Here is a 24,094-nt window from a genome sequence, read left to right as displayed (position 1 = left end):
AAATTCATGCTTAGTTGGTTTAACATTTTTTAATGATAACTAAAAGTCATTCTCTCCAAGATCTTCCCTCTCAAAATGGTGTTTTAAAGATTAAAATCAAGACTTTCATAAATTTTAAGACTGAAATCCTGCCATCCACATTAAAAAATACAACTTTAAAAACTCACAGAATCTGATTCCAGCCCCTTCAATAAACGTTCCTAATCACAGCATCATCCCTCCAGGTGGTCAAGTAGTGTTCAAACAGTCCCAGGGTCCAGAAGTGTGTAATTCCACCAGGGTGTCCACTCCACTGTTTGACGGTTTTTACTTCATTTTTGTATTTAGGTCGAAACCCACTGCCAATTTTGCCTATTGCTTCTAGTTTCATTCTTGAGAAATAGCATGAGTTTTAGCTGTCATTTCGGTAGCGTTTCTGTCTCATCTGAAAGTCTTGGTCGCAAATACATTTTTAAGAACACTACCAAGACTTCGAAGGAAAAGGAAATGCAAAATATCATCCCCTTCATATTCTCATTTCGTGTTTCATAAAACTAAAGTCTTGCGGGCTGAAGAGTGACAGGCACAATAAAGGCCTGATGGACACCCCATTGCGTGCTTTCCCGGCACCCTGTGCTTCTCCCATGCCCAACTGATCACATGGGAATCCGTCTTTTCTCCTAGGCCTCCAGCTCCATGGACTCAAGAGGTTGGGCTCTCTCGTTGATTCTTAGATCCTTAGCAAGCTGCTTGCATCAGAGTAAGGGATAAATATATTTTTGAAATAAATGATTAAATACCCAAAGGTATGATTGGCTCATGAACTTATGGTTGCCCGCAGGATGCCTGAAGACATATAAAGACTCTGGAATCTGTCTACCATGAGGATATTATTCAATATTCAAATCTCTGCTTTAAAAGACAATGCCTCAACAGCCTAAGAATCATTTTTTTTCTGCTTTCTTTTTGAGACCAGGTCACTGCTGTGTGTCCTGGGAGAGTGGGCTGTCCAAGGGCACTACTCCTTGCTTAGTTCCTGTATTTAGGTTTCTCACTAAACTGTGGGGAGATGGCCTAAAAATCCACAGGTGGCCAGTAGGGGTTAACACGTATATAATCCAGTCATCTAGGTAACTTCGGGGAGCACATGGTTTACATCACCAGATGTGGAAGAAGCTGCCATGACTGAGGACGCCAAGACAGACGTGTGCTAAACCTCTGTGGCAGATGACTTTTTAGAATAAGGCTTGTTGTAACTCTATAAGGTAATCAAGGTCAGTGGCCATCTATTTGTCCTTCAGGCAAAATGGATACTTGTCCCAGAGGGTCATTTCATTTTGATCCATTTTGAGCCTAATGCCTGGGGAAAATCTGGGCAGCTGTATGACAAAATTACGAAGGTAGTGGCGGAAAGTCCAGGAGGACTACTGCCATGGTCAGGAAAATTGGAGGGACCAGAGATGGATGATGACCTGGTCGCAGAAAGGGTTGGGGCCAAAGTCAATCTGAGAGGCTCGGCAGAGAAAAAACTACACCAGTCAGCTGAATATGGAATTCAGAGAACGAGAAAGTAGAGAGATTAAGAGAAGGTTCTAGGGAGACCTGGACAGAGACGATTTTACACAAATAAGTGCTAAAGGTTAGTTAGAAAAGTCTTCTCATTTAATAGATGTTCTACTTTTTTTCTTAGCTAAAATGAAGATAATCCATTTAAGTAGAGCAGTTAGTTTTATTTGATGGCTATGAGGAGTCATTTCAACAATGATCTATTTTATTTTTAAACAGCATAATTGAGTAAAAGATCACACTGTTTTCAGTGATTTCATTAGCTACTCCTACTGGAAGGAAGCCAAGCTCTTCAGACCCCAGCCCATATCCAAGTTACTACACCTTCCTGTCAGTAGCTGGCCCTAATTAAATATCATCAGGCAGTGTATGGAGTGTTATTAGCCCTGCAAACTCAGCCTTGGTAAGGGGAGTGAGCAGGACAGAGAAAGAAACTCTCCATGTGAGATCCAAAAATAGCGCAGACAAGGCTCTGGGCTCACGTAGGTTTCATGCTTCACATAAGGTAACATAAACCATTATAAGACCTCTTGGTCATGGATTTTATGACACACAGCAAATGCCATGTGTAGCTGGAGTGCTGCAGTAAAAGAACTAAGCTTAGCAACGGTAAAAACAACAAAGAATAAATGAGAACTTTGTTAGCCTGTCTTTGCCTGTTGGTGTTAACTATACACAGAGATGATTAACATGCTTCTAAAATGTTCTATTATAAGCCTATGCAATAGCGTGTGTATAGTACAGATATACACACACGTATACAAATAAATATATTTCTATACGTGGGTGGGGGGGCTTGCGTACACAGTATTTCTGACAACATACAAGCGACAATGTTTATTGGTGTTAACGCCGCTTATCTCTGGGGAGGGGGGCTGAGGACACTACACCAGCACAGACGAACACCTTGACCTTGCCCGTGATTCTCATCTGTGCTATTCGAACTTCTGATAAAAAGCATGTTTGACTGCTATAAATTAAACGATCTAAATAAAATTAAACAATTTAAATAAAAGAGACCCATAAACACTTAAAACTGCTGCCCCACATATTGTAAAACATGGAGATTATGAGAAGTCTGGTAAATACATTTCAGAAACACTTTAGGCAAAGAAATGGTTATGAGGTCCAAACAAAAGCTACCTGCTGAGTATCTCTCAATGCAAAAAGATCTGCCTAAGCGCTAGGGCCAGCTCCCATGATGGCCTAGGGAGCCACGGGGTAGGCAAGGTTTCCCATCAGCTGTCGCTAACTTCATGGCTGTGCACTTGCCAGCTAAGATCTCTTTTTCAGAAATTGCATTGGTTTTAAGTTAAAGCCTCCACAAGAGGTAACCAGAACCCTCCAAGTGAAATTCGCAGCCATGGTGTTTATTTCCTTCTTGGCTTCTGTTTTTTATCAAGTCCTTGAATGTGATAAAGCACAGCTTAGCTGGGTTCTATTTCATTAAATGTGTACGACTGGAATCTACGGCCTCAAAACTGACTACCTTCAGGGTTCTATGATGTTGTCTTGTAATAACTCGCCATTTCTCATACCCCTCCCTGTCAGCCTAACCTAAAAATGGAATCCCAGAGCAGAAAGCACCACCATGTGAGGGGCTCTTCTGAGCCAAACACAGAGGAATGAATGCCAGCTAAGGCAGTCTCTCTCCAGTACTGTCTCAGGAGGTTTTGTAGAAATTGCTATTTCTATAAGTATATAGTTTTATGTATTTTAAATTAAATGCATGTGGGTTTAAAGACCAGGGCCAGACCATTTGCTTCTATACTTTCTGATGGCCCATTAAAGGTGAGAAGATATACTTAGGCTGAGCTGGAAACTGCTGGAACATATGGCCTTTCTAAAGCCCAGGACTGTCACACGCAGAGATCAATTTTTAAAAATGCTACAGGAGGTAGGTTTAATATCGAATCCATTGAATATATAACTGTTCTGCTCATTTTTGATGTTCTTTTCTTGGAAAACCCAAGTCCTGAGGGCATTTGCTTTTTCAAAGAGTTATTTGCCTTGGTTGTATGCTTCCCATCAACAACATAGAGCTTTTTTTTTTGGCTTGGAATTATTTTCAAATGTACCAGAACTCCTACAGTAATCATTAGCTAATCTACTTTCACACCAGGAATTTACTTGTGACTTCAGTTGGACCTATTTGAATTGGCCCATAGCCATCTATACCCTCAATTTTCTCTGGGCTGCTCTGAAGCATCACAAAGAAATGTGAGATGGTAGTTGGTGAAAATAGTCCTTCATCCCAGAAATGGCAGCTGGGTAACCGATGGTGTGGTCAACTGTTTGGCTAAATCTAGGGAATGGAAGGCACCATTCAAGGCCAGACTCCAGTCGGTTTTAGAGATTATATTTCTGTCATCACAACATCTCTTTGATGGTGCCACCAACTGAAAAACTCCCAGATGAAGCCCAGTGATGAAAATCTCCTGGAGCATATTTTTTCCAGCTTCTGGAAACAACCTACTGCAGTCCTCCTTCCCTTCACTATAAAACCCAACAGATAATTCCATTACTAAGACTGTTAGATGACAACAGATTACTCATGACCAACCTCTTCTCCCACAACTGGAAACAACACCAACGATTTGACTTTGGAACGACGTTCCCATCCACTGAGAAGCTACTCCTACTTAATCCAGTATTCATAGCTGTCCTTTCAAACTGTTATGTGACCAGACGAAATTCAGATAAGCAATGCGTCACCACTGGACCTTTTCAGTAAATGTAGAAAAACCATCATTTATACGTTCACATGCAGAAACACCAGAGAAGCACTTTGCTTGTGTCCAAGAGCAAAATGGAAGAAAGCTCAGAAGACATCGGTTTTAGTCTGAAACAACCCTTAATCACCCGCTTTCATTTCTCACTTACACCCAAGTTGAACAGATATCTTCACTGAAAGTTAGACTTTTTCTCTTGCTATCGTAGTTATCACAGAATCCCCAGTAGAGGGACCTGTGTGGACCAACGGATCTGTGGCAGGATGAGAAGTTGCAATTCCAATTTTAGAGACACATTTCTGGCTAGGCTCCCACAGCGGTTTGTACTAAGAATTTTCCAGCAAAGGAAAACAGAGAAGAGAATATATTAGACTACCCCATACAGGAGAAATGGGGCTGTAGTGCTATCAAGCATAACCTGGGACTGGACAAGTAAAAGGTGAGGCATCCATCAGAAAGATCCAGCCATCCTGGGAATCTGGCAGTGGAACTCATAAAACAAGGCTTTATCCTTGGGACAAGGCTTACTTGGGGGTAATGAAAACCAAAACCTTAGAAGGAAAAGCTAAAATGGCCCCCCCTTCCACCACTGCACCTAAGGGTCTATACTTATTAGCCTCTGTGCAATATTCCAGTGACCGTTTTCTTGCTTAAGTGAGTTATTTTGACTCAATATGTTGCTACTTTTGCATTGGCTGTTTCATTTCCAGTCAATTAGCCTGCTTTCTCTTATCACTCAAGAAAGTCTACACGTAAACGCTGTCACAGTGCTCCATTTCCTGTTATCACAGCTCTTGCACATGGTTTTCTGCTCGGGCAACTTCAACTGCACTTAAAAATCCAGTGGTTCTGCAAACCAGCCATGGGCCTTCGTTTAATCCTTCGCTCGTCTCTATTGCGGCAAAAGGCAAAGATGGCTACACGTAGGCAGTACGGAGCTGTGCAAACAGCCCAAGCTGAACCAGTCCTCGGGGCTATCAGCAACAGCCCCACAACCCCGGGCCGGCCCCTGGGTTCCCTCCCATGCCACCTCACCATACCTCAGAGATAAGAGCACACAAGTTGACATTATCCATGTGGCACGTCCCAGCTCCTAGTTAATGATAAGGGGTTGGGTGGGTGGTTGGGTGGGAGGGAGGGAACATGCAAAAAGTCACTAATAGTCTTGGTATATTTCATCTGGGAAATGGAAGCAGCTTTACAGTTGTGTTTCTGCAGGACATCCAGAGGGTTTTCAAAGACCTTCAGACGGTCTTGTGGTCTTCAAAGACTGAATGTAAAGAGAACAGATCATATTTTTCGAACGGTGAGTAGTTACAGTAGAATTGTGTGGTACAGGGGAGTCATGAATGCACAGGGGGAGGCGGGAGCAGTGCCATGTATACGAACATCCTTTGAATCTTGAAAATAAATTATACAGGTGAACACAGAAGTTCATGCTACTTGCTGGAAGCAATAAGGATCAAATTTCGTGGAACTTGTATTCCACAAATCTCCAGGTATCCTGCCTCTTCCTCGGTGGGCTATCATGTTCTGTTGGACGTCTTGGTAGCCCTTAACAACTGGTGACATGGTATCAGATTGATTCTTGCAGGAGAGAGACAGATTTATGGATTCCATCAGCTTCTTCCAGGGGAGCTGCCCGATCGCCGGGAGGGCACAGGTGATATGCTCGCTCAAGTTCTCTTTGTGATCTACCAGGGTCAAACAGCAGTTTCCAGGTCCTCGTGGCCAATGATCTTATAGTTCTGGCGGCTTTCTAGGTAAGCAGCCAAATCTGGGTCTCCAGCTTGCTGTGCTCTCTCTTGAGGTGTCTTACCCTACAGGTAACAGTGGGAAGGAAGGAGACACAAATACTTAGGATGAGATTTTTTTTTTTAAATGCAGAAACAGAGGTATTCAAAGATAACTCACTAAAAGATTTTTCCATGCTTATGGTTTTAGAGTTCACAAGACACTTTCAAATCTATGATCACATTAAACATGTGAGATAGGTAAGTTTAAGAGAAAGAGACTATCACTCAACAGCTGGGGCTTACATCTGAGGAAACAGAGGTTCAGGGTAACTGGGTCCACAGCAGGAAACAGTGTGGCACAGTGAGCTTTGGAACCCAGATGCTTCAGCAATAGAAATTACTGCACAGAAAAGCAGGAGAGCAGGCATTCAGATTTCTGATTTGGGATTCTTTCTATTATACTAAACTCTGGGAAGCAGCAAGTCGAAAATGATAGCATGGGATGGGCATAAATGATCTAGGGATGCTTCTTTGCTGGTTTTAAAGCCTTCGGTTAAGTTCCCCCTAATTCAAAACTATCTCATCTCTCCAAAAAGTGAGTTAATTTCTGACTATAAAAGTGACGGGTGTGGATTAAAAATAAACTTGGAAAAGTACAAAAGCATAAAGAAGAAAATAAAACTCACCAATAATTTCTATACTACACTAAGATAACCACCTTCTGCAGAGTGACTGGTGTGTCTTTTCCTGGAGCTCTACACATAATTATTTGTATAAAAAGAAAACCACACTCTGTTTATATATTATTCTATCACATGCTTTTTCCCCTAATATATCAAATCTTGTCCATCATTCAGTGATCTTCTACACCATCTTAATGACTGTATCATTTCTTGCAGCCTACTATAATGCCGTGTGTATATTTATACGCACACATGATATTTCGGGGATCAGGTCGATGAACAGAATTCAGCAGAAGGCAGGAAGGTCCCCATTCTTTTGAATGTTTATAGATATTACTTAACACTCCTTGAAGCTTCTAATTTTTGTTCAATGATGTGGTTTTATCTATTTAAAAAGTGATACTAAGTTCCAGGGAAAAGACAGAGGCATGATCATTGTACTAAAGAAACAGCCCCACACGTATAAATGCACACGAGTATTACAAAAATTACTGAAGGCTTCTCAGCCTCCATCTGAATCACTGCAATGGAGACTGTCAAATTTAATTAAACCTGCTTCCGGCAGCCTACAAGGGTATGTGGGCAGAGGATAAAAGGAAAGTAGCAGTGGCTCTGGATTCTTCCTAAAATTTCACTTATTTAGCTGGGATTTAATATTTAACCACCAGCTTGAAGTTCCTGTAATAATTTTTCCCAACTTGCTTACAGTATTAGTAGACTCTCTGGTCTTTACCTCAATATTAATGAGGTATATAGAATTACTAGTTTCTAAATATTCAGAGAGGAGGACTGGGGTGACCCTTGAGCTGATTTTAAAGGAAATGTCCTGTATCAAGAGAAATTCTCAAGATATGCTTCTCTCCAAATTAAAAAAAAAAAAAAAATTCTAGAATATCCAGTCGTAATTATCATGCTCTGCTTTCACTTAGCATAAAATTACAAAATGGAAAAATGAACAGATCCCCAAAAGCATGACTCAGACTCATACTGCTTCATATGGTAAGGCCTCTAGAACATAATGTTGGGTGAAAATTTGCATTCTACAATAACACGAATAGTATGACTTCACCTACTTAAACAAACGAGAGGGGAAAACAGGCATACCTGCATGTGAAGTGGGATCATTAAAATTTTAATAGTATATAGGTCTACAGTGTGGGATTTCTGGTGATTTTTATCTTTTTATATATTTTTTGCATTGCTAGAGTTTTCCATATAAGAATGTACTCTACTCATCACCATAAAAATAATGAAGCTGTGTTTTGAAAAAAGCACACATATACATAACACAAAATAGGAAGAAATCTCAAGGAATGTTGAGCTCATTTATCGGATTCAGAAACTTGGAAAGATTAAAAAAAAAAAAAAAAAGGAGCAATTGGCTCAGGGGCCAGGTCTCCCGCCCAGTCTTTTGTCTACTTCATGTTGTCCTCCCTTTCTTTTTATATTCGGAGTTGAGTGTAAGCCAGTCTGTTGTGTGGTAAATAGGCAATTTCCATGCTGTAGTGTGAGTGGTCCCAACAAGGCCAACCCTACCTGAAATCATGGCCTCCATTGATCCTGCCTACCTGGTGTGTGTTTTTCAATCAGGTTATGCAGCAAAGACACTTTCAGTGCAAATATCAGCTGGGAAGAATATCACGCTGAGCAAACCATTTGAAATCCCACACCCACTCAGCTAACCAGTCAGGTAACAGACCCGCTAGAAACCAAAACGCAGCTTCACATGTGTAACAGCCTAAGGGAGGAACGGAGGTGGCCAGGGACCTCAGGCAGAGAGCAAGGATCTGGTGGGCTACTGGGGGAGTGGACCATCACACCACACCACTGGCTCAGAACTGGCTCGGGGCAGAAAAAGAGGTCCACACAGGAGAAAAAGTTATTTCATAGTGTTCACTGCGGTTTGGGGAAACCCCAGGAGGCAAACTGCATATAACCAGTGGCTAGTCACTTAAATAAGTCTAACGGGGCTCAAGTCATGTAAGTCATATGTCTGTGTTCCTTGGCTATACTCACTGGCCCCAAACGTAGGCTATTTATTCAATGCCTGCATAATGAAATCCTCATCTGTATGTTAAAATTCTTCTCTGCAACCCTCTACAGTTAAATGGTTTGTCCTTTCTGAGGGTTTCTCTGTGGTGTTTTCTCAGACCTCATCAGGCTCCTTCTGTGACACTGATCTTCTACATTCGGTATCTCCCCGTCTCCTGGGCTGCAGTCCCAGGTCAATGCTACTGAGTACGCCTCTTCCCTCACTCTAGCTTTCAGCCCTTTTTTTGGTGCTTTCTGTAAATGACCAACTCACGGTGCAGCCTGAAGTCAGTTCTCCCCAACTGAGTGTCTCCTCCTTACCTCTACCTGTTGATGTTTTTCTGATCAAGGTTGGCAGATATGTCCCGCTTTCAGTTTCTAGCCTCATTGCCCTCTCATTAAGATACTAACACACTTTGAATCCAGATTTATAGGACTTTTGCTGCAGGAAAACTAACCACATTTCAAGCCACCACGCCATAGCTATCACCGTAAGGCAACAAAACATACAAACCATTGGGAAAAAAACCCAATTTTGTTACTAGGTTGCCACTCTTCATCCTGTTGGATCCAGTCTGCGGGGGGGCGGGGGGCGGGCGGTGGCGGTGGTATTCTGTCACCAAGTGAGAATGACTGATCTGCTGAAACAACACTGGGCTGGGCATCAAAAGAGCTGAAACTGGATTTGGGCTCAGCTACTGGTCTAAGGGCATAGAACTCTCTTTTGGTTTCAGTTCTCGCATCAATGAGAGTAATTAGTAATTCCCACCCTAACTTCAGGGGTTAACTTTTAGGGGAAAATATAAGAAAACAAATAGGAAGAAACTTTTAAAAATAAAAAGCCAACATACATGTATCAGGTTTAAGATTATAACCCTTTCAAAGTCAGGGCTGACCACTGTGGCCGCTAATCACTTGGGCACCCATGTATGGGGCCACATAAATCACAGATTTTAAGCTACACTAGATAAAGTAGCTGAAGGGGAAGGGGCTCTCAGTAGCAGGCCAATGTCTTTTACCCCTTCTCGTAGGGTTTGAACCTCACCTCTCCGCAACGTGGCTGCTGACATTCAGCAGGACAACCCCCAAAGTCCCAAGGCCAGCCCATTCAGGGGTTTATGAAGTCCCATAGGCAAGCACACACCCTTCCCTTTGTGCTTATACGTTTAAACTACAGTTACTCTAAATGAAGCACTTTATTTTTTCCTCCTTTTTCCAAAGCCCCAGGCACTTCCATAAGCACAGAAAGGATGCCTTTGCTATGAGCACAAGTGAAGGCAATGGTGCCGGTGGTCTTGCCCAGTGGGAGGATGTTTGCACTCACTCATCAAGTTACCTTGGAGTCCGTCTTTCTCAGAGATGCTCCCGCATCCACCAGAAGCTGGCACACAGCCCGGTTCCGCTGGCAGGCAGCCTTGTGCAGTGCGGTCTCACCCCTAAATCAAAGATGAAATGGGAAACCACCCATAAAAGGGTTGGGGGCAGGGGTAGGAGTGGGGGTAAAGGCGGCAGGGAGGGGGTGAGGGTGGCCTCCTATCCCTGCTGCTGAAGTTCTGTGCTCCTCGGCCTCCTTCGCTATCTGCAGCTGAGCCCGCGGCTGCTGGGCACATTCGGGGGGGCGGGAGGAGGGGGATGGACGTCGGGGTATCTAAAAACGTCTTCAGTTAGTCATCAACTAACCGTAATCTCTGACTCCAATCTCTTTTCTAAAGAGTGTTAACTAGGCTGAGTGATTTTGTTTTCAACTGCTAATGCTTGATTTAGGAAATACTCAACAGCACTATTAAACAGACTGATAAGTACGGATGTGTCTGAGCACTGTGGGGCAGTTTTCTCTGTGGACACATCTGGGCAGAACACAGGGGCACTGGATATGGTACACACGGAACAGTGATGGAAAACCACAGGCCCTTCAGGCAGATCACACAGTGCTTGGCAGACCGCCCTGGGGCCTTCAGTGGAGTATATCTTGGGGACTCAACTTTGAAGGACCAGGTCGACACAAGCTGCCCTACCTACTGATTTCATGTGACTGGCAGGTGGGAGGGTGTGGGCAGCCACAGAGTATATCCGGGAGAGGTGGGGACACGAGCTTTCCCCTGCTGGCAGCAGTCCTGAGGCCAGCCACTCGGTCTAGGAAGAGGGTAAGGCCAAGTAACTATTTCTACCCCCTCTCATGGGCAGTACAGGGAAGAAGATATTTCAATTGAGTCCAAAATGGAAACGATGTTCCATGCCAAAGCTTATCACGAAAAATCAAATGCAGGGCTTAGACAAGACAAATGGGTGACGATCTTGTCAATAGGACGTGGTATGTGGACAAACTCTTTGCAACAACGGACAGTTTCTTCCATGTTTAGTAACTCATAACTATGTAACTGTCCCCTTCCTACTCATTTGCTCTATTCATTCCTACTGTTCCTCCTCCAGACCTACTTCACTACTCCCCATCTATCTTTCACTCTTTTCAAATTTCTGTCAAGTTTTACAGTACTTCCATATGGCTTTCAGAGTTAGACATTTACCCTTTCTTTGTTCCTATTTGGGGAGCAGTAGCTATTTTTGTTGCCCGAAGAACAACAACAAAAAAAAGCTGAGGACAAACATTATCAGTTTGGGGACCACCCCAAAGTGGATGATTTTCTCAACCAGGGTTGCCCATCTGAACCACAGAACATAACAATGATTGGAATTCCCATATTCTTAATTCTCCAATGGTTGTACGTAACTTATTCCATTCTAGACTCAGTGTAGAGGTTTCATTACAAACAAAGGATGCCATAGGGTATTAGGACTTCATTTTCTCACAAATCCCAGTTGAGAAAGAGTAAATAAAAAAAAGGTAAGTGTATTTATTTAGATTTCTCAGGAGTCCAAGATGTACCAGTGCAGAACTTCCTTGCCTGTAGGAAGCTCTAAATGACGAATAGCAATGACTGTGCACGTAATCATTAGGATTCTTGTCATCAATTTTTATTGTGTAATTATTGGTTTAGGAGATTAGCCCTGCACAGTTATATGTACTATTGAAAGTGAACTCTTAGGGCGCCTGGGTGGCTCAGTCGGTTAAGCATCTGACCTTGGTTCAGGTCATGATCTCACAGTTCGTGAGTTTGAGCCCTGGGTTGGGCTCTGTGCTGAGAGCTTGGAGCCTGGAGCCTGCCTCGGAGTTTGTGTCTCCCTCTCTCTCTGCCCCTCCCCTACTCATGGTCTCCTTCTCTCTCTCTCTCTCTCTCTCTCTCTCTCTCTCTCTCTCTCTCTCTCTCAAAAATAAGTAAACATTAAAAAAAAAGAAACTGAACTCTTTATCACTGACATTTCAATGATCTATTGTATGCCCTATAGACTACGTTCTTCTCCTAGATAGGTTCTAAAGAACATATCTAAAGAAAATAATCTAGACTATGCAATGGAAGGCAATACTCACGTTTCGCTGTCTGCCATATCCAATAACTCAGAAGGTCCTAAATAAGAGGAAAGTAAGACGTCCATCAAAAAAAGTTGAAAAAATAACCATTAACAACACAAAAAAATCTGTAATCACAGAGTTATAATGCCTTGGCAAGCTGAATGAGGAAGAGCCATTTGGTGATAGGGATAATAAGACTGCCTCCCTTGCCCCCACCCCCAGAAAAGAAAGGACTTCTCTATTCCCCCTCACCAACCTCCCAACCCCCACCAGCCAACATGTGTGAAATGGGAGCTGCATAGAAATGATACAGTCTCTGCCTGTAAAGCAGCTTTCAGTCAACTTGAAGGAATAAAATTAAATGGAATAGAATAAGTGAGAAATAACTAAGTGGCTACCTTGGGAGAAAGGGGACAGTTCAGTGGGCTTGAAGGGTTGTTTATCATTCTCCAGTTGCAGGTTGTTTGAGATGGGGTTTTATACAGACTTTTAAAACTATAAAATACCATAGATATCATCCAGTCTAACATCTGTATTTTAGAAACAGAGTAACATTATAGTTTTCAAAAAATTTCCCTTCCAAGACCTGGAAGAAATGTTATACATAAAAACCCAATGATTATAGATACTTCGTTAGGAATTGAGATGTCTGGTGAGTTTCTGCACTGCTGATGTTTTATTTGTTCACCAACCAATTCATTCAATCTGCAAACAATTCTTAGAATGACCACCTTTCCACTCTCTGCACCACTGCTTTCCTCCCCAACCCTCCCTAACTCTAATTGGCCTGCAGGTATCAGTTGAGACACATTTTGCATCAAACCCTGCATGAGCCCACTCCAAATACTGCATTAAGTGCCCTGCCTATGTATGTGCACTCCCACTTTGGACACCAAGCCTATGTTCTGTAATTGGGAGGGTAAGATAATTCGTCATCTAAATTGAGACTATACCACACAGGTGGGGCTATACAATTACCTTATTGATCAAGACATTTAAACCATATCAAAACCACCTGCTGATGTGTCCCTCCACTAGTCTCTGTAAATCCCCTGACGTCGTGGCCTATGCCTCATCCACCACTATATCCTTCCTTGGTGCCTGGCATTGAACCTAGTACCAAGGAGATGCTTAAATGTTGGGGTGAATTAATGAATAAGTGTGCTTAGACACGCCAAGCACAGTTCTGGGTATTGAGCATTTTAGTCTTTAGAAATACTATCCTGTTCATCTGCTGTCTTTACTGTCAGATATCATTATTATTGAAAACATGCTTAGGCGATTACTTATTACATAAAAAAGAAGAAAGGGAAGAGGTTAGGACTCCCCATCCATGAAAGTCACTGGCCAAGAAGATGGCTGAGATGTTATGGGACCTTCACAATCCTCCTGGTCATCCGAGAGCTACCTCATCACCTTTACCTCCTCTTTCACAGAAACTGGCCATCAAGGCCAGGTGAATCTTCTCTTGCACCATCTGCCCTATTTGTGTCTCCTCTTTGTCCTATTTGACAAACAGGCTTCCTAATAGGTCTCTGTCTGGAGCATAAGAAAAGTGAAAACATTAAGAAAAGTGAAAAGCCTCATATCATTCAGATTTCCAGGTTTCCAATTCAGCATATTGACTGCTTACTCCCAAGTATTTAAACATGAAAGTTCACCGTCTTTCATCTGGAACTGCCCTTATTCAATTTGTTCCCAGGTTCCGTTTTTCACGTTAGCTAATCTGGTAACTGCACCATTACCCACCCATTTCTCAGGCCCTCCCGGTTCCCAGAGCTTGTTCCCTCCACTCTCCCGATCTGAAACAGCCTTCCCTTTTCTAGACACATACCTAAGTCTTCCCCATTCTGTAAAGCCCAATCTGTGACAAGGTCTTCTGAATAGACCAGTCTTCACAGAAGGGATCTATCCCTTTCTCTGAAAGCCTGTAGCACTTACTTGGTTCTACCCTTTTGCCATGTATTTGATTTTCAGTCATATGCCTTGTCTCCCTAAACAAATTCTTCTAAATCTCTGCAGTGTAAGAATATTTATTATTTCCCTCTAGCGTTATCATATCCCTCTAGCAACTATCCTACATTAAGGATTTAACAAAGACTTGACTCATTTATTTTTGTCCCTCAACAAACTAGGAACATTTGTCTAAGGAAAAATGAACAATAATTCTCACGACAAACAATTCCCACAACAAACACCCGAAGAAGTGCAGAGCAGTACAGCGCCATGATGGGTCCTAGAGCTGAACCTCCTTGCTCCAAAATTCTGGCTCTACCTACCACTTACTGGACCTCGTGCAAGTTCATTTAATCTCTCAGTCCTGGCACACTACATGCCTGAAGGTTAGATATTAAGTGTCCTATTCTCTGGCATAATCCAGGAGGTTACACTAAATCAAAATGTGGACCATCAGTAAAGGAAGGAAGTGTACCGGACTCTGCATTTCCTTCCATTTATTTCTGAAGCCACTTGTTGATTCAGATTTGATGTCCGGAGAACCAATACTCCAGACCTCCTCAGTTGCGGGCAGGGCATTCTCTGCAAGGCTAGGAACAAGAAGGCTTACAGGGCCCAATGCCCTCTTCGGCAAACCCTTGGAGCAATTCATGTGGAAAGGAATTCCATGAATACGAGCAACCCAGCCTCACTGGCAGCTCTGTTCCCACCATTACTGCTGAGTGCATGCGGATTTAGGCACCAGAGGCCCCGCCTCCTTTCCCCCTTCATTCTGTGCTCAGGGCTGCACCCATGGGGGGTCCACGGACTCCAGGATCCCTGCCGCCATGTGAGAGTTTGTGGAACCAACTCAATCTGCGCTAAAATGGCAATTGTTTGACACTCTGAAAGGGGGGACAAGGAAGAGAAAGGACCTTGTTCCTCAAGTTTCTGACAAGAATCACCACAAATGCAGCCAATGCAGAACAATCCCAGAGCTGATTATCCAATTTATGAGTCAGGCAAGCCTGTAGCTGCTTATCACTTCCCCCTTCTCTCCTTTTGACCTGCTGCAGCAGACAGGGGTGAGAGGAAGAGGTGCTGATCTTAAAACAGGATACTTTTGCTTAATTAAAATCTGATGAAACTCCAATTACAGGTTTCTGGAATGAAATGGGCTCTGGAATGATGGACTTAATTAACCCAAACCTTCCTCCTCTTTCCACCAGTACAGATAATCACAAAAAGAGCAGAACATTTTGCATGCTGGCAGGCGAATCCCCAATGCAGAGGGAAGGGTGGCAGTGAAGTGATGACAGACAGGCGTAGGGAGCTATTTTTAGCAGTACAGGTACCTTTTCTAGCAATGTCTTAACCTGCTTTAAAATAACCGTGTTGGCATAATGCTAGCAAGAAGGGGGGGCGCGGGGCGGAGGAGGAGCTGAGAAGAGGACTGAGTGCCAGGTACAGCCCAAGAAGAGGCTGGAGTTTCCCTCCCTATGCTGCTTCTAGTGGCCTGCTGGGAGCTGTAGTATTTCAGGCTGTTTACTAGTGCCCTGTGCAGGTTAGCAGCGTCAGTATAAGGTCTGCAGAGAGGGGGCATGGCCAGAGAAACAAAAATCATCTGCACAGACTGCAAAAATGCTCTTTAAAGGAAACACTATTTTGGGGCGCCTGGGTGGCTCAGTCGGTTAAGCGTCCGACTTCAGCCAGGTCACTATCTCGCGGTCCGTGAGTTCGAGCCCCGCGTCGGGCTCTGGGCTGATGGCTCAGAGCCTGGAGCCTGTTTCCAATTCTGTGTCTCCCTCTCTCTCTGCCCCTCCCCCGTTCATGCTCTGTCTCTCTCTGTCCCAAAAATAAATAAACGTTGAAAAAAAAAAATAAAGGAAACACTATTTTAAAAATAGCACCAGGATGCCTGGGTGGCTCAGTTGGTTGTGTGTCCAACTTCGGCTCGGGTCATGAACTCATGGTTCATGAGTTCGAGCCCCGCGTTGGGCTCTCTGCTGTCAGCACCGAGCCCACCTGGGATCCCTCTTGTCCCCCTCTCTCTCTGCTCTCCCCCGGCTAGTGCTCTCTCCCACTCTCTCAGAAATAAAACTAAATATAAAATAATAAATAAATAATAAAAAATAGCATCTATGATTTTTTGGGAAAGTTCATTTGAGTGTCACTAATAAGGGAGAGAACAAGAGAAAGAAAAGAGGATGGAATTCTTTCAGTTTAGATCAATGGTGAATATTTGGACCTAGAACTTATTTTATATTTTAGATCTACACTGTGAACATCACGCCATGTCCCTTCGGGAATCTGAAGGAGTACCGTTACGTTGTTAGCAGTGAACTCAGTTATTCCCTGAATATAAAACCAAGTCTTGGTTCACTGCTGCCTCCTAGGGTTTGCTACAATGTCCACACTCAACCCCACATTTGACTTGTACCAGAAAACAACTGTTAAAATCTGACTCAAGGGGCATGTGTGCCAATTTCTCCATGAAGTTTTCAGAGGCAGACAATCGCTGTCCCTTCAGAGCCCTGCATTAGCGGTCACTGGAACTCTGCAGGTAATGCTTCCATCAAACTACCCTGCGAGGTGGTTGTGTTTCATTTCCCTCACCGGGTTTAGAAATATGGAGGGCAGAGAGCAGATGTTACACGTGAGTCTTGGCAGGTAACCTGACCTCACTCTGCTTCGGTTTTCACCACCCGTCAGGTGGAGAGAAGAGAACTCCCTACCTAGGGTTGTTTTAAGAATTAAGTATGTGAATACATACGAAGCATTTAGAGCAATCAAAGTTAGCAGTGACTATTACTCTAACATTTTTTCTCAAAAGTTCATGGGACAGAATTCATTTTTTTATTGAATGAATGAATGAAAGCCATTTAAAAATCAATGTGGATCCCAGCCAGTATCGTATTTTTTTTCTCAGAGAAAGACCCATAAACGTAACATGGATTCAAAAGACTGTGCTATACGGGAAATGGTCTGAAAAGTCAGGGGGGAACAGACGTATTGAGAAGATCTACGCATCAGTATTCCAGCGAAGCTGGGGAATGCGAAAGGAAGCAAAATTTCACAAATCTCCCAACGTGAGAAAGTGAACAGTGAGGTTAAGTAGTCAAGCCTTCTAAATGGCAAGTCTGCTGCCCGGGCTCATTCCATGGGCTCTTCCGTTGGATACCCACCCCCCCCCCCGCCCCCGCTCTTGCTGCTACAACCTTATCATCAATATTGTGCTTGTATTATATATGATGTGTCCTTTGTCGCACGCATCCTTTAATTTGCTTCCCACACCAAGGCATCCAAACCCCCCTTGCTATCCCTTCCACCTCTCCGTGGCCTCTCTGTCCGGGACCTCATTTCCCATTAGTCTCCCCGACGCTGCCAGCAGACCATTCCAAATCCTCCTCTGCCCCAGGACAAAAGCTGCACAGATGTGGGGAGAGCTGGCACTGGGAACTCGAACCGCACCGTCATCCTGTCCCAGCGGGACGGTGGTCCTTTCTCTCGGGGACCAGAGGCAGAAAAGGGGGGGGGGTAAAAATAAAAGAAAAGAAAAGAAAGACTGAAGACAGAAAAGGAGAGAAGACAAAATAAGCCATTGAAATCAAAAAGGAAATGCATGAGTGAGATTTCTATCAGGACGCGCAGTAGGGGGGCAGAGGGGTGGGAGTGGGGGGGGATAAAAACAAAGGGGCGAGATGTGCGGGGTGGTAAAAGCCTAAAACAACACAAAAGTCCCTCCGAGGGGTTCAAGGAGGGAGGAAGGAGTGGGGAGAAAATATGGTTGAAAGGAGCTGAAAAGCGGGAGCCACTGGGGGCCCGGGAATGGAGCCCCTCGCGTCCTTCCCTCTCCACCCTGGCCCTGTGGGATTGCTCTCTGTCTTCCTCTTCCATTCTCTCTGCAACCCTCCAAATGCCCAAATTCCAGTTTTTCAGAAAGGAAATCAGCAGGTTGTGTATTTGAGAGAAAAGGTCCCAAAGAAGGAGGAGGACAGAAAACAATTCCAGCCTCCTGTGGCTTTTCAGAACTCACCACACATCTCCTGCCCCTAGCCCCACAGCCCGGTTTCCAGAGAACACTTAGGACAGAAATGTGTTGTTTACTGTGGTGTCTGGGGGAACAGCTAATCTCTCATGACTCCTGCTCAGGGGGCGCCCTCCCGACTGTGGACCCCACTGCTCACCACAAATAACCAGCGAAGAGGTGGGCAAAGCAGAGGCGAGAGGGGCTCCCACCTGAGCAAGGATGCAGGACAGAAAACCAGCCAGTATGCTCTCAGGCAACTTGCAAAGTGCCTACCGATTTCTCCAGAGCCCTGTCATTAGCACATCTTTACAGTCAGGTCTTCGAACAGGTTTTAGGATTTATGGCATATGAAGTCACAGGAAAGACTTAAACCAAATTAAAAAAAACCAAAAAACAAAAAACTAAAACTTCAAAAGATCTGCAGCATTCGAGAGATGAGGAGGAATGTCCCTCTCCAACTCTGGTGCAGTGTAAAATTTCCACTTTTTTCCCCATTTACATGAATTCATACTGATCAGACCTGTCTACCACAAAACTGATGCTAGCTTATAAACATAATGCCACAGTCTGATACACATCCTGAACCCCAGCCTCACTAAATTCTCTTAGAAAAGGCTATTTTCCTTGTCAGACCAAGGGGATTCTAGAGCCATCATCATGTTAAATTAGGAGAGACTATTTCACTGAACAGAGATCACACTAAGGTAATGGGTACAGAGAAGAGAAAGGGTCATGTTTCCCGTGTGCTTGTCCTTGACTTCAAGAACACTATAATTTACAGGGGTTTCTATAACTTAAAAGAGATGCGTTTTTCAAAATGCACAGGCTAATGAAATTATATCAGCACCTAAAGATACGAAAACAAACAGCAACAATAAAGACAGTTGAGCTGAAGCGCTTAGCTCTTAAGAACCTGCTGGATTAGACTGGCTATGCCAAAAGATTTCGCATGTGTATTCCTGAATAAAGAGAAATAATGAGATCAGTGTTAGGGAGATGGAGTTGATGAGGCCTATCAGGTTGGCTAGTACTAATTTCAATAAAAATCAACTGCAATTTAGTTCCTATTATTTGGCTATGGTACTAAAAGGTTAAAAATCACCATCCTTCAAAATTGCAGTGATTCTGGGACTAGAGAGCATAATGAGATTTTATTTCCCAACAGAAAGATGGATTGTGCTTCGTATCTCCAGTCTCACTCTAAGGTATGTACCGGCCAATGAGAGATCCTGGTGAGGCGGGGAGGGTATCAGATGCCTCCTGTGACCTTGGGAATGGCTTGCCCATGAGGCAAGTAGAGATGTTTGGAATCTCAAGGGTTTTTTTTCCCTCATTATCATAGTTATTAAACATATTATTAAAATCAAACCAAAAAAAATCCTGGAAAAATAAACACCCCCTCCCCCAAAATTATGTTAATTTTGCTTTGTGTCCTTCCATTTTGACAGAGAGAGCTGTATTGTGTGACTCATGCTTTGCAAGAGGTGCTGGGGGTGGAAGAGACACAAGTTGAATACTGGGGTGTCAGGCTTTGGTTACAGCATGAAGAGACTAACGAAAGTACCAGCTTGATTTCACATCAGGCAAAGTAGGCGTGCACCAGTCCACAGATGGGGTTAGAAACAGCAAGCTTTTAGAGGCCCTCTTATTTAAGGCAGTGGAAAAAGTAGTGGGGGAGTGAAAATCCATGGGTCTAGACCAATATCATCTCATGCCCCTGGGGACATCAACGGAGGAGAGGGGCTTTGTTTTTGTTTTTGGTATAAGTATGTCCCAAATATTACATGGGTCATGCTTATGCTAAAAAGAGGGGAAACTGTTGTTAAAGAACTTGCAAATTCAAAGAATTATTGTTGCTAGTCAACCTTAGGACTGAGAACCAAAGGAACATATGAAAGCAGAGGCCAAGGGGATTCTGGGTGACACAGTAGTTCAGGACACTGAGAAGGTAGGCTCACCATTTTCAACTGAAGAAGATAGAGTTAGGAAGGTGGTAGGTTAAATCTGGCCAAAAATTATTTGCAGCTCCTCTCACAGAGCAGTGGGGGCCATTTCCCCCCTCCATGAGTCAGGGCCAGCCCTGTGACCGTTTGAGCGGACGGAATACTATAGAGATGATGCAGAACTTTCCAGCCTGCCCACAGAACGTCTGGAAGCTTCCATCTTCCTGGAGCCCTAGGACTGTCATGCCATGAAGAAGCCTGGGATACAAGGATAGGTATAGAGAAAGGCTCCAGGTGTCCCGGGCATCCCAGCCATCTCAGCTGAGAGCCCCAAACATGTTGGGGAGTCCCTCTTCAATACAGACTCAGTCACAAGTGTGGTTCCCTGCAGCCTCTTGAGTGAGACCAAGTGAGATACCAACAGGTAACTGATAGAGGTTTCCAGAACCCGTGGCGGGGGCGAGGGGGATGTGGAGATGGAATTCTAGCTCTTCAGGAGAGGTAGAGGAAGAGAGAGAGACAGAGACCCTAAATTGTGTTAGCATTCAAACAGATGGCCAGTCTCACACCTAACTCCAGAGAGGAGATGTGGGTATTGAACAGCTTAAGATATGTGAGCAAGCATTCAATCCCATTGGGTAAAGGACAAACGAGTAAGAAAGGATTGAGAATGGTCAAGAAGACAGCAACCAGGAGCACCTTCACTTGAGCTAAAGACAAACTGACAGTCTGTATATCTAAAGCACATCTGCATTTTGTGCAATAGAAACCTGAGCTCTTTTCTATTAAGACAAAAATAATCACAGAAGCTCTGTGCTTCATTGCCCGTGGGGCCGGGTTCTAACATTTGCTTTTGCCTCTCGCTAGCTTTGGGAGAAGTCACTACGGGGAAGAGAAAATACCTATGATTTTGAGTGTGTGTGCGTGCGTGTGTGTGTGCGTGTGAAGGAGGCAAGCAGAGATCATGCCGCCATTGCTTTGTAAGTCTTGCCCAAAGAGAAACGCTTTCATTGCAGGCGGTAGAATGGGCAGGGGGACAGGAGATGAAAAGACGCACACCGCAGACACGGTACCAAGAATACAGCCAACCACCCAGGCTTTCCAAAGTACACTGGCTTGGGACTGTCAGGCCCAGCGTGCAGGGGGCAAGAAATGCTCTAATAACCATCATCCGACTTCAAACACCTTTTCTTTTCCCTAAGCCATTCTTTCCACCATCACTCGGGCCAAGGTTTCAAGGAAACTCTTCATGGTGAGGAGGAACTGAGGACAAAACAAGGTGTGTGAAATGTAACTGACAATCGATGTGACACATCCCGACATAGGATATGTTTAGTAGAAGCATCTGAAATATGAGAAGTGTGTGACAAATGGCAGCTGTGTTATCTACCTGTGGCTTTACAATAGGACTTAAACCATCTATATAGAACTGTTTTCAATTTCATTCTGCATATGATTATATTTTTTCACCGGAAATTGCCTGAAACTAGTGACTGTATCGTGCACGTGCGTGCGTGTGCGTGTGTGTGTGTGTGTGTGTGTCCACTGCTCTATAACAGGTAGTTCCTGTTAGGCACTCCACAAACATCTGTGGGATGACTGAAAGGAGTAAGACGTGTGTTGAACTGAATAAAAGAGGAGTAAAAAGTAACGTGCAAATGTGCATGTCTACTAATATGCTTACTATTTATGGCCTGAATTTGGATGCCACAGGGTCACTGCCGGGGCTCACAGAAAATCTTCCAAGGTCTCTGTGTACCTATACCTAGCAGAGCTAGAGGCTACTCCACTCCTGCTTCCTCAAAAACACCCAAGCCAGGCAGATTTTCTCCCCTTTACTCCTGTTCTTTATTCCTAGAGACACTATCGCTTCTCGGCCTTTTGGCTAAGATCAAATGTAGTATTCCTAGAGACACTATAAACATGGGAAGCTGAAAGTAATGGTCAAGATTTGGTGTTCGTTCATGTGTTTATGCCTTTAAAGGGCCATTAGGGGAAGATGCTAACGTACATGCTACATGTCGAAATCACCTAACCACAGAAGACACACGAGTACCAGATGTTTTCAAAGAGAATGAAATGTGGCTTAATTTGATAGATGAATGAGATTCAAACTGGAAAAAGGGAACAAGAGAGAGAGACAGAGAGAGACAGAGAGAGAGAGACAGAGAGAGAGAGGGAGAGAAGCCAGGAAGCTGGGGGGAAGAAAAACACATGCTTATCATGCTATCAACACGAATTTGGTACCTCGTCCCAACCAGTCAACTTAACGCTCTTCACAAAACAATACAGCATATTACATCAGGTGGCATTTGATTTTGTCTTTTATTTTTTACTTAGCTCAAAAATATCCTGCAAAGACCTTGATATGAAAATTATTTCTATGAAATGTTTGATTATGGTGACCGACATGTGTCAGTGGTCTGCAATTCTGTCTGCCTCCAATAAGCAGGGGGAGTGAGCTAAAATTTGGAGAGCATCTCTACCATTCTGAACATAGCCTGGAAGAAAGTCAATTTAGAAAATTCAATTATTGCATGGAGAAGTGATCCTTGGTTCACTGTACCTACTCACCGTGGTCAAGGATATATTTCACAATCTCCCCGTTGCCGGTTTTAGCTGCATGGTGAAGGAGTGAACAGTGGTCTGGTCCCTGAATTAGCAGACTCCCTCCGTTTTTATAGCTTTCTATTAGCTGCAAAAGAGACATAGGAAAAGAAGCTCAGGCAGGGTCCGGAACAAGGAAAACCGTTAACCGGTGATAAAAAGAAGAGTGATGAAGCAAACCACAAACGTTTCTAGCTGCAGAGGACACAGAAAAGTCAAAGGGAGGAAGTAACATTCCCGGTCTGTGTTATCACTCAAATAGATGGCCAGCATCTCACCTGACTCGGGAGAGGGTCTGTGGGCACTGAACAGCCCAAGGAAACTGAAACATGCTGAGTTACTTATTTCTTTTCTGCTTTATGTCTTTTTCTTTTCTGGGCACTGGTCTCTGTCCCAAGGGAGTGAAGGGCAGCGAAGAGAATAAACGTTTTCCTCTGTTAGCTGAGCTCTCTCCTGAGTGAAAGGATAATTAAGGCTGCAGACAGGAATAGCTTGGTGTCCCGTAGCTAAGCGCCTTTCCTTGCCCCCAGTTTTTCTTCAACCTCTAATGAACCCAGCTACCAAATCCAGAAGCTGCTTCCCATTTTCCTGCGGGAGGTCACAGCACCCGTGCACATAGCAGACACGGGCACACATCTGCACGGCCTCACTTCTTCACCCTGATCTGCCATCCAGCCTCTCGCCTTCTGTTAACCACCCAACCCATACCCAAGAAGGCTAGAGATGACCCACAGGGTGAGAACCAAAAGGATTCAGGGAATGTAGTAGTAGACACCTAAAACACCTGTGAGAACAGACTAGAAAAAACCCCACAGATTTTGTAGCCTGAGAATAATGTGGTGAAGTGAGGATATGGTCTAATTTCATGAAATACTGAACATTATAGAAAGTGTAAGTGGGTTTCTGTTCTCCAAACTGCAGTACAGCAGGACACAGAGTCTTTCTGCAGCTTATAAAGGGTAGTTTTAGGACAAATAAGAATAAAATAATCCAGAAGGTACCAAGCAAAAGGAATGTAACTATCACCAAGAAAGAATTAGATGGCACATTTTATATATATATATAAAATCAAACATCTCATAAGGTCAAAGAGTCAACTCATAATTCATGATTTCAGTCAAATCCAACCATGGAACTGCCATGTGCCAGATTCCAGGGAAACAAGTATAAACAGGACTCAGTCACTGGCCTCAAGACCTCGCAGTCCATGGGGGAGACCGATGTGCAAAGACAGACACAGAAATGGAGAACAACATGAGGAGGTTATTAACGGGTAAAGAAGAGTCACAGAAGACTTTCCAGAAAATAGATCAAAAAGGAATAGTTGAATGGATGTAAAGAACATACGGGGACTTTTATCTCTAAAGTCCTACAAAGTCCTACAAGGCTACAGGACAGCAAGAGGTAGCTAATGGTTTTCCACAAAGAATCTAAACATGTCCA

The 24,094-nt window shown here is 43.8% G+C and overlaps 1 protein-coding gene across 9 annotated transcripts in view; it reads right to left on the bottom strand.

Annotated features, from left to right (window-relative positions):
• Positions 1–1,329: 1,329 nt before the first annotated feature.
• DGKI (diacylglycerol kinase iota) overlaps positions 1,330–24,094 on the bottom strand; it is a 441,930-nt gene continuing 419,165 nt past the window's right edge. For all 9 annotated transcript variants that reach the window (XM_040471856.1, XM_040471863.1, XM_040471861.1 and 6 more), the window contains 4 exons: positions 22,619–22,739; positions 12,155–12,191; positions 10,064–10,163; positions 1,330–6,097 (listed from right to left, as the gene is read on the bottom strand). In XM_040471856.1, the coding sequence (XP_040327790.1) occupies positions 5,981–6,097; positions 10,064–10,163; positions 12,155–12,191; positions 22,619–22,739 (375 nt within the window). In that variant the 3' untranslated portion in view covers positions 1,330–5,980. The remainder of the gene's footprint in view (positions 6,098–10,063; positions 10,164–12,154; positions 12,192–22,618; positions 22,740–24,094) is intronic.

This window comes from Herpailurus yagouaroundi, unplaced genomic scaffold (assembly GCF_014898765.1).
Source record: "Herpailurus yagouaroundi ecotype Mexico unplaced genomic scaffold, PumYag 100, whole genome shotgun sequence".
NCBI classification, from domain to species: Eukaryota; Metazoa; Chordata; class Mammalia; order Carnivora; family Felidae; genus Herpailurus; species Herpailurus yagouaroundi.
This window is presented reverse-complemented; position numbering and strand designations above follow the sequence as displayed.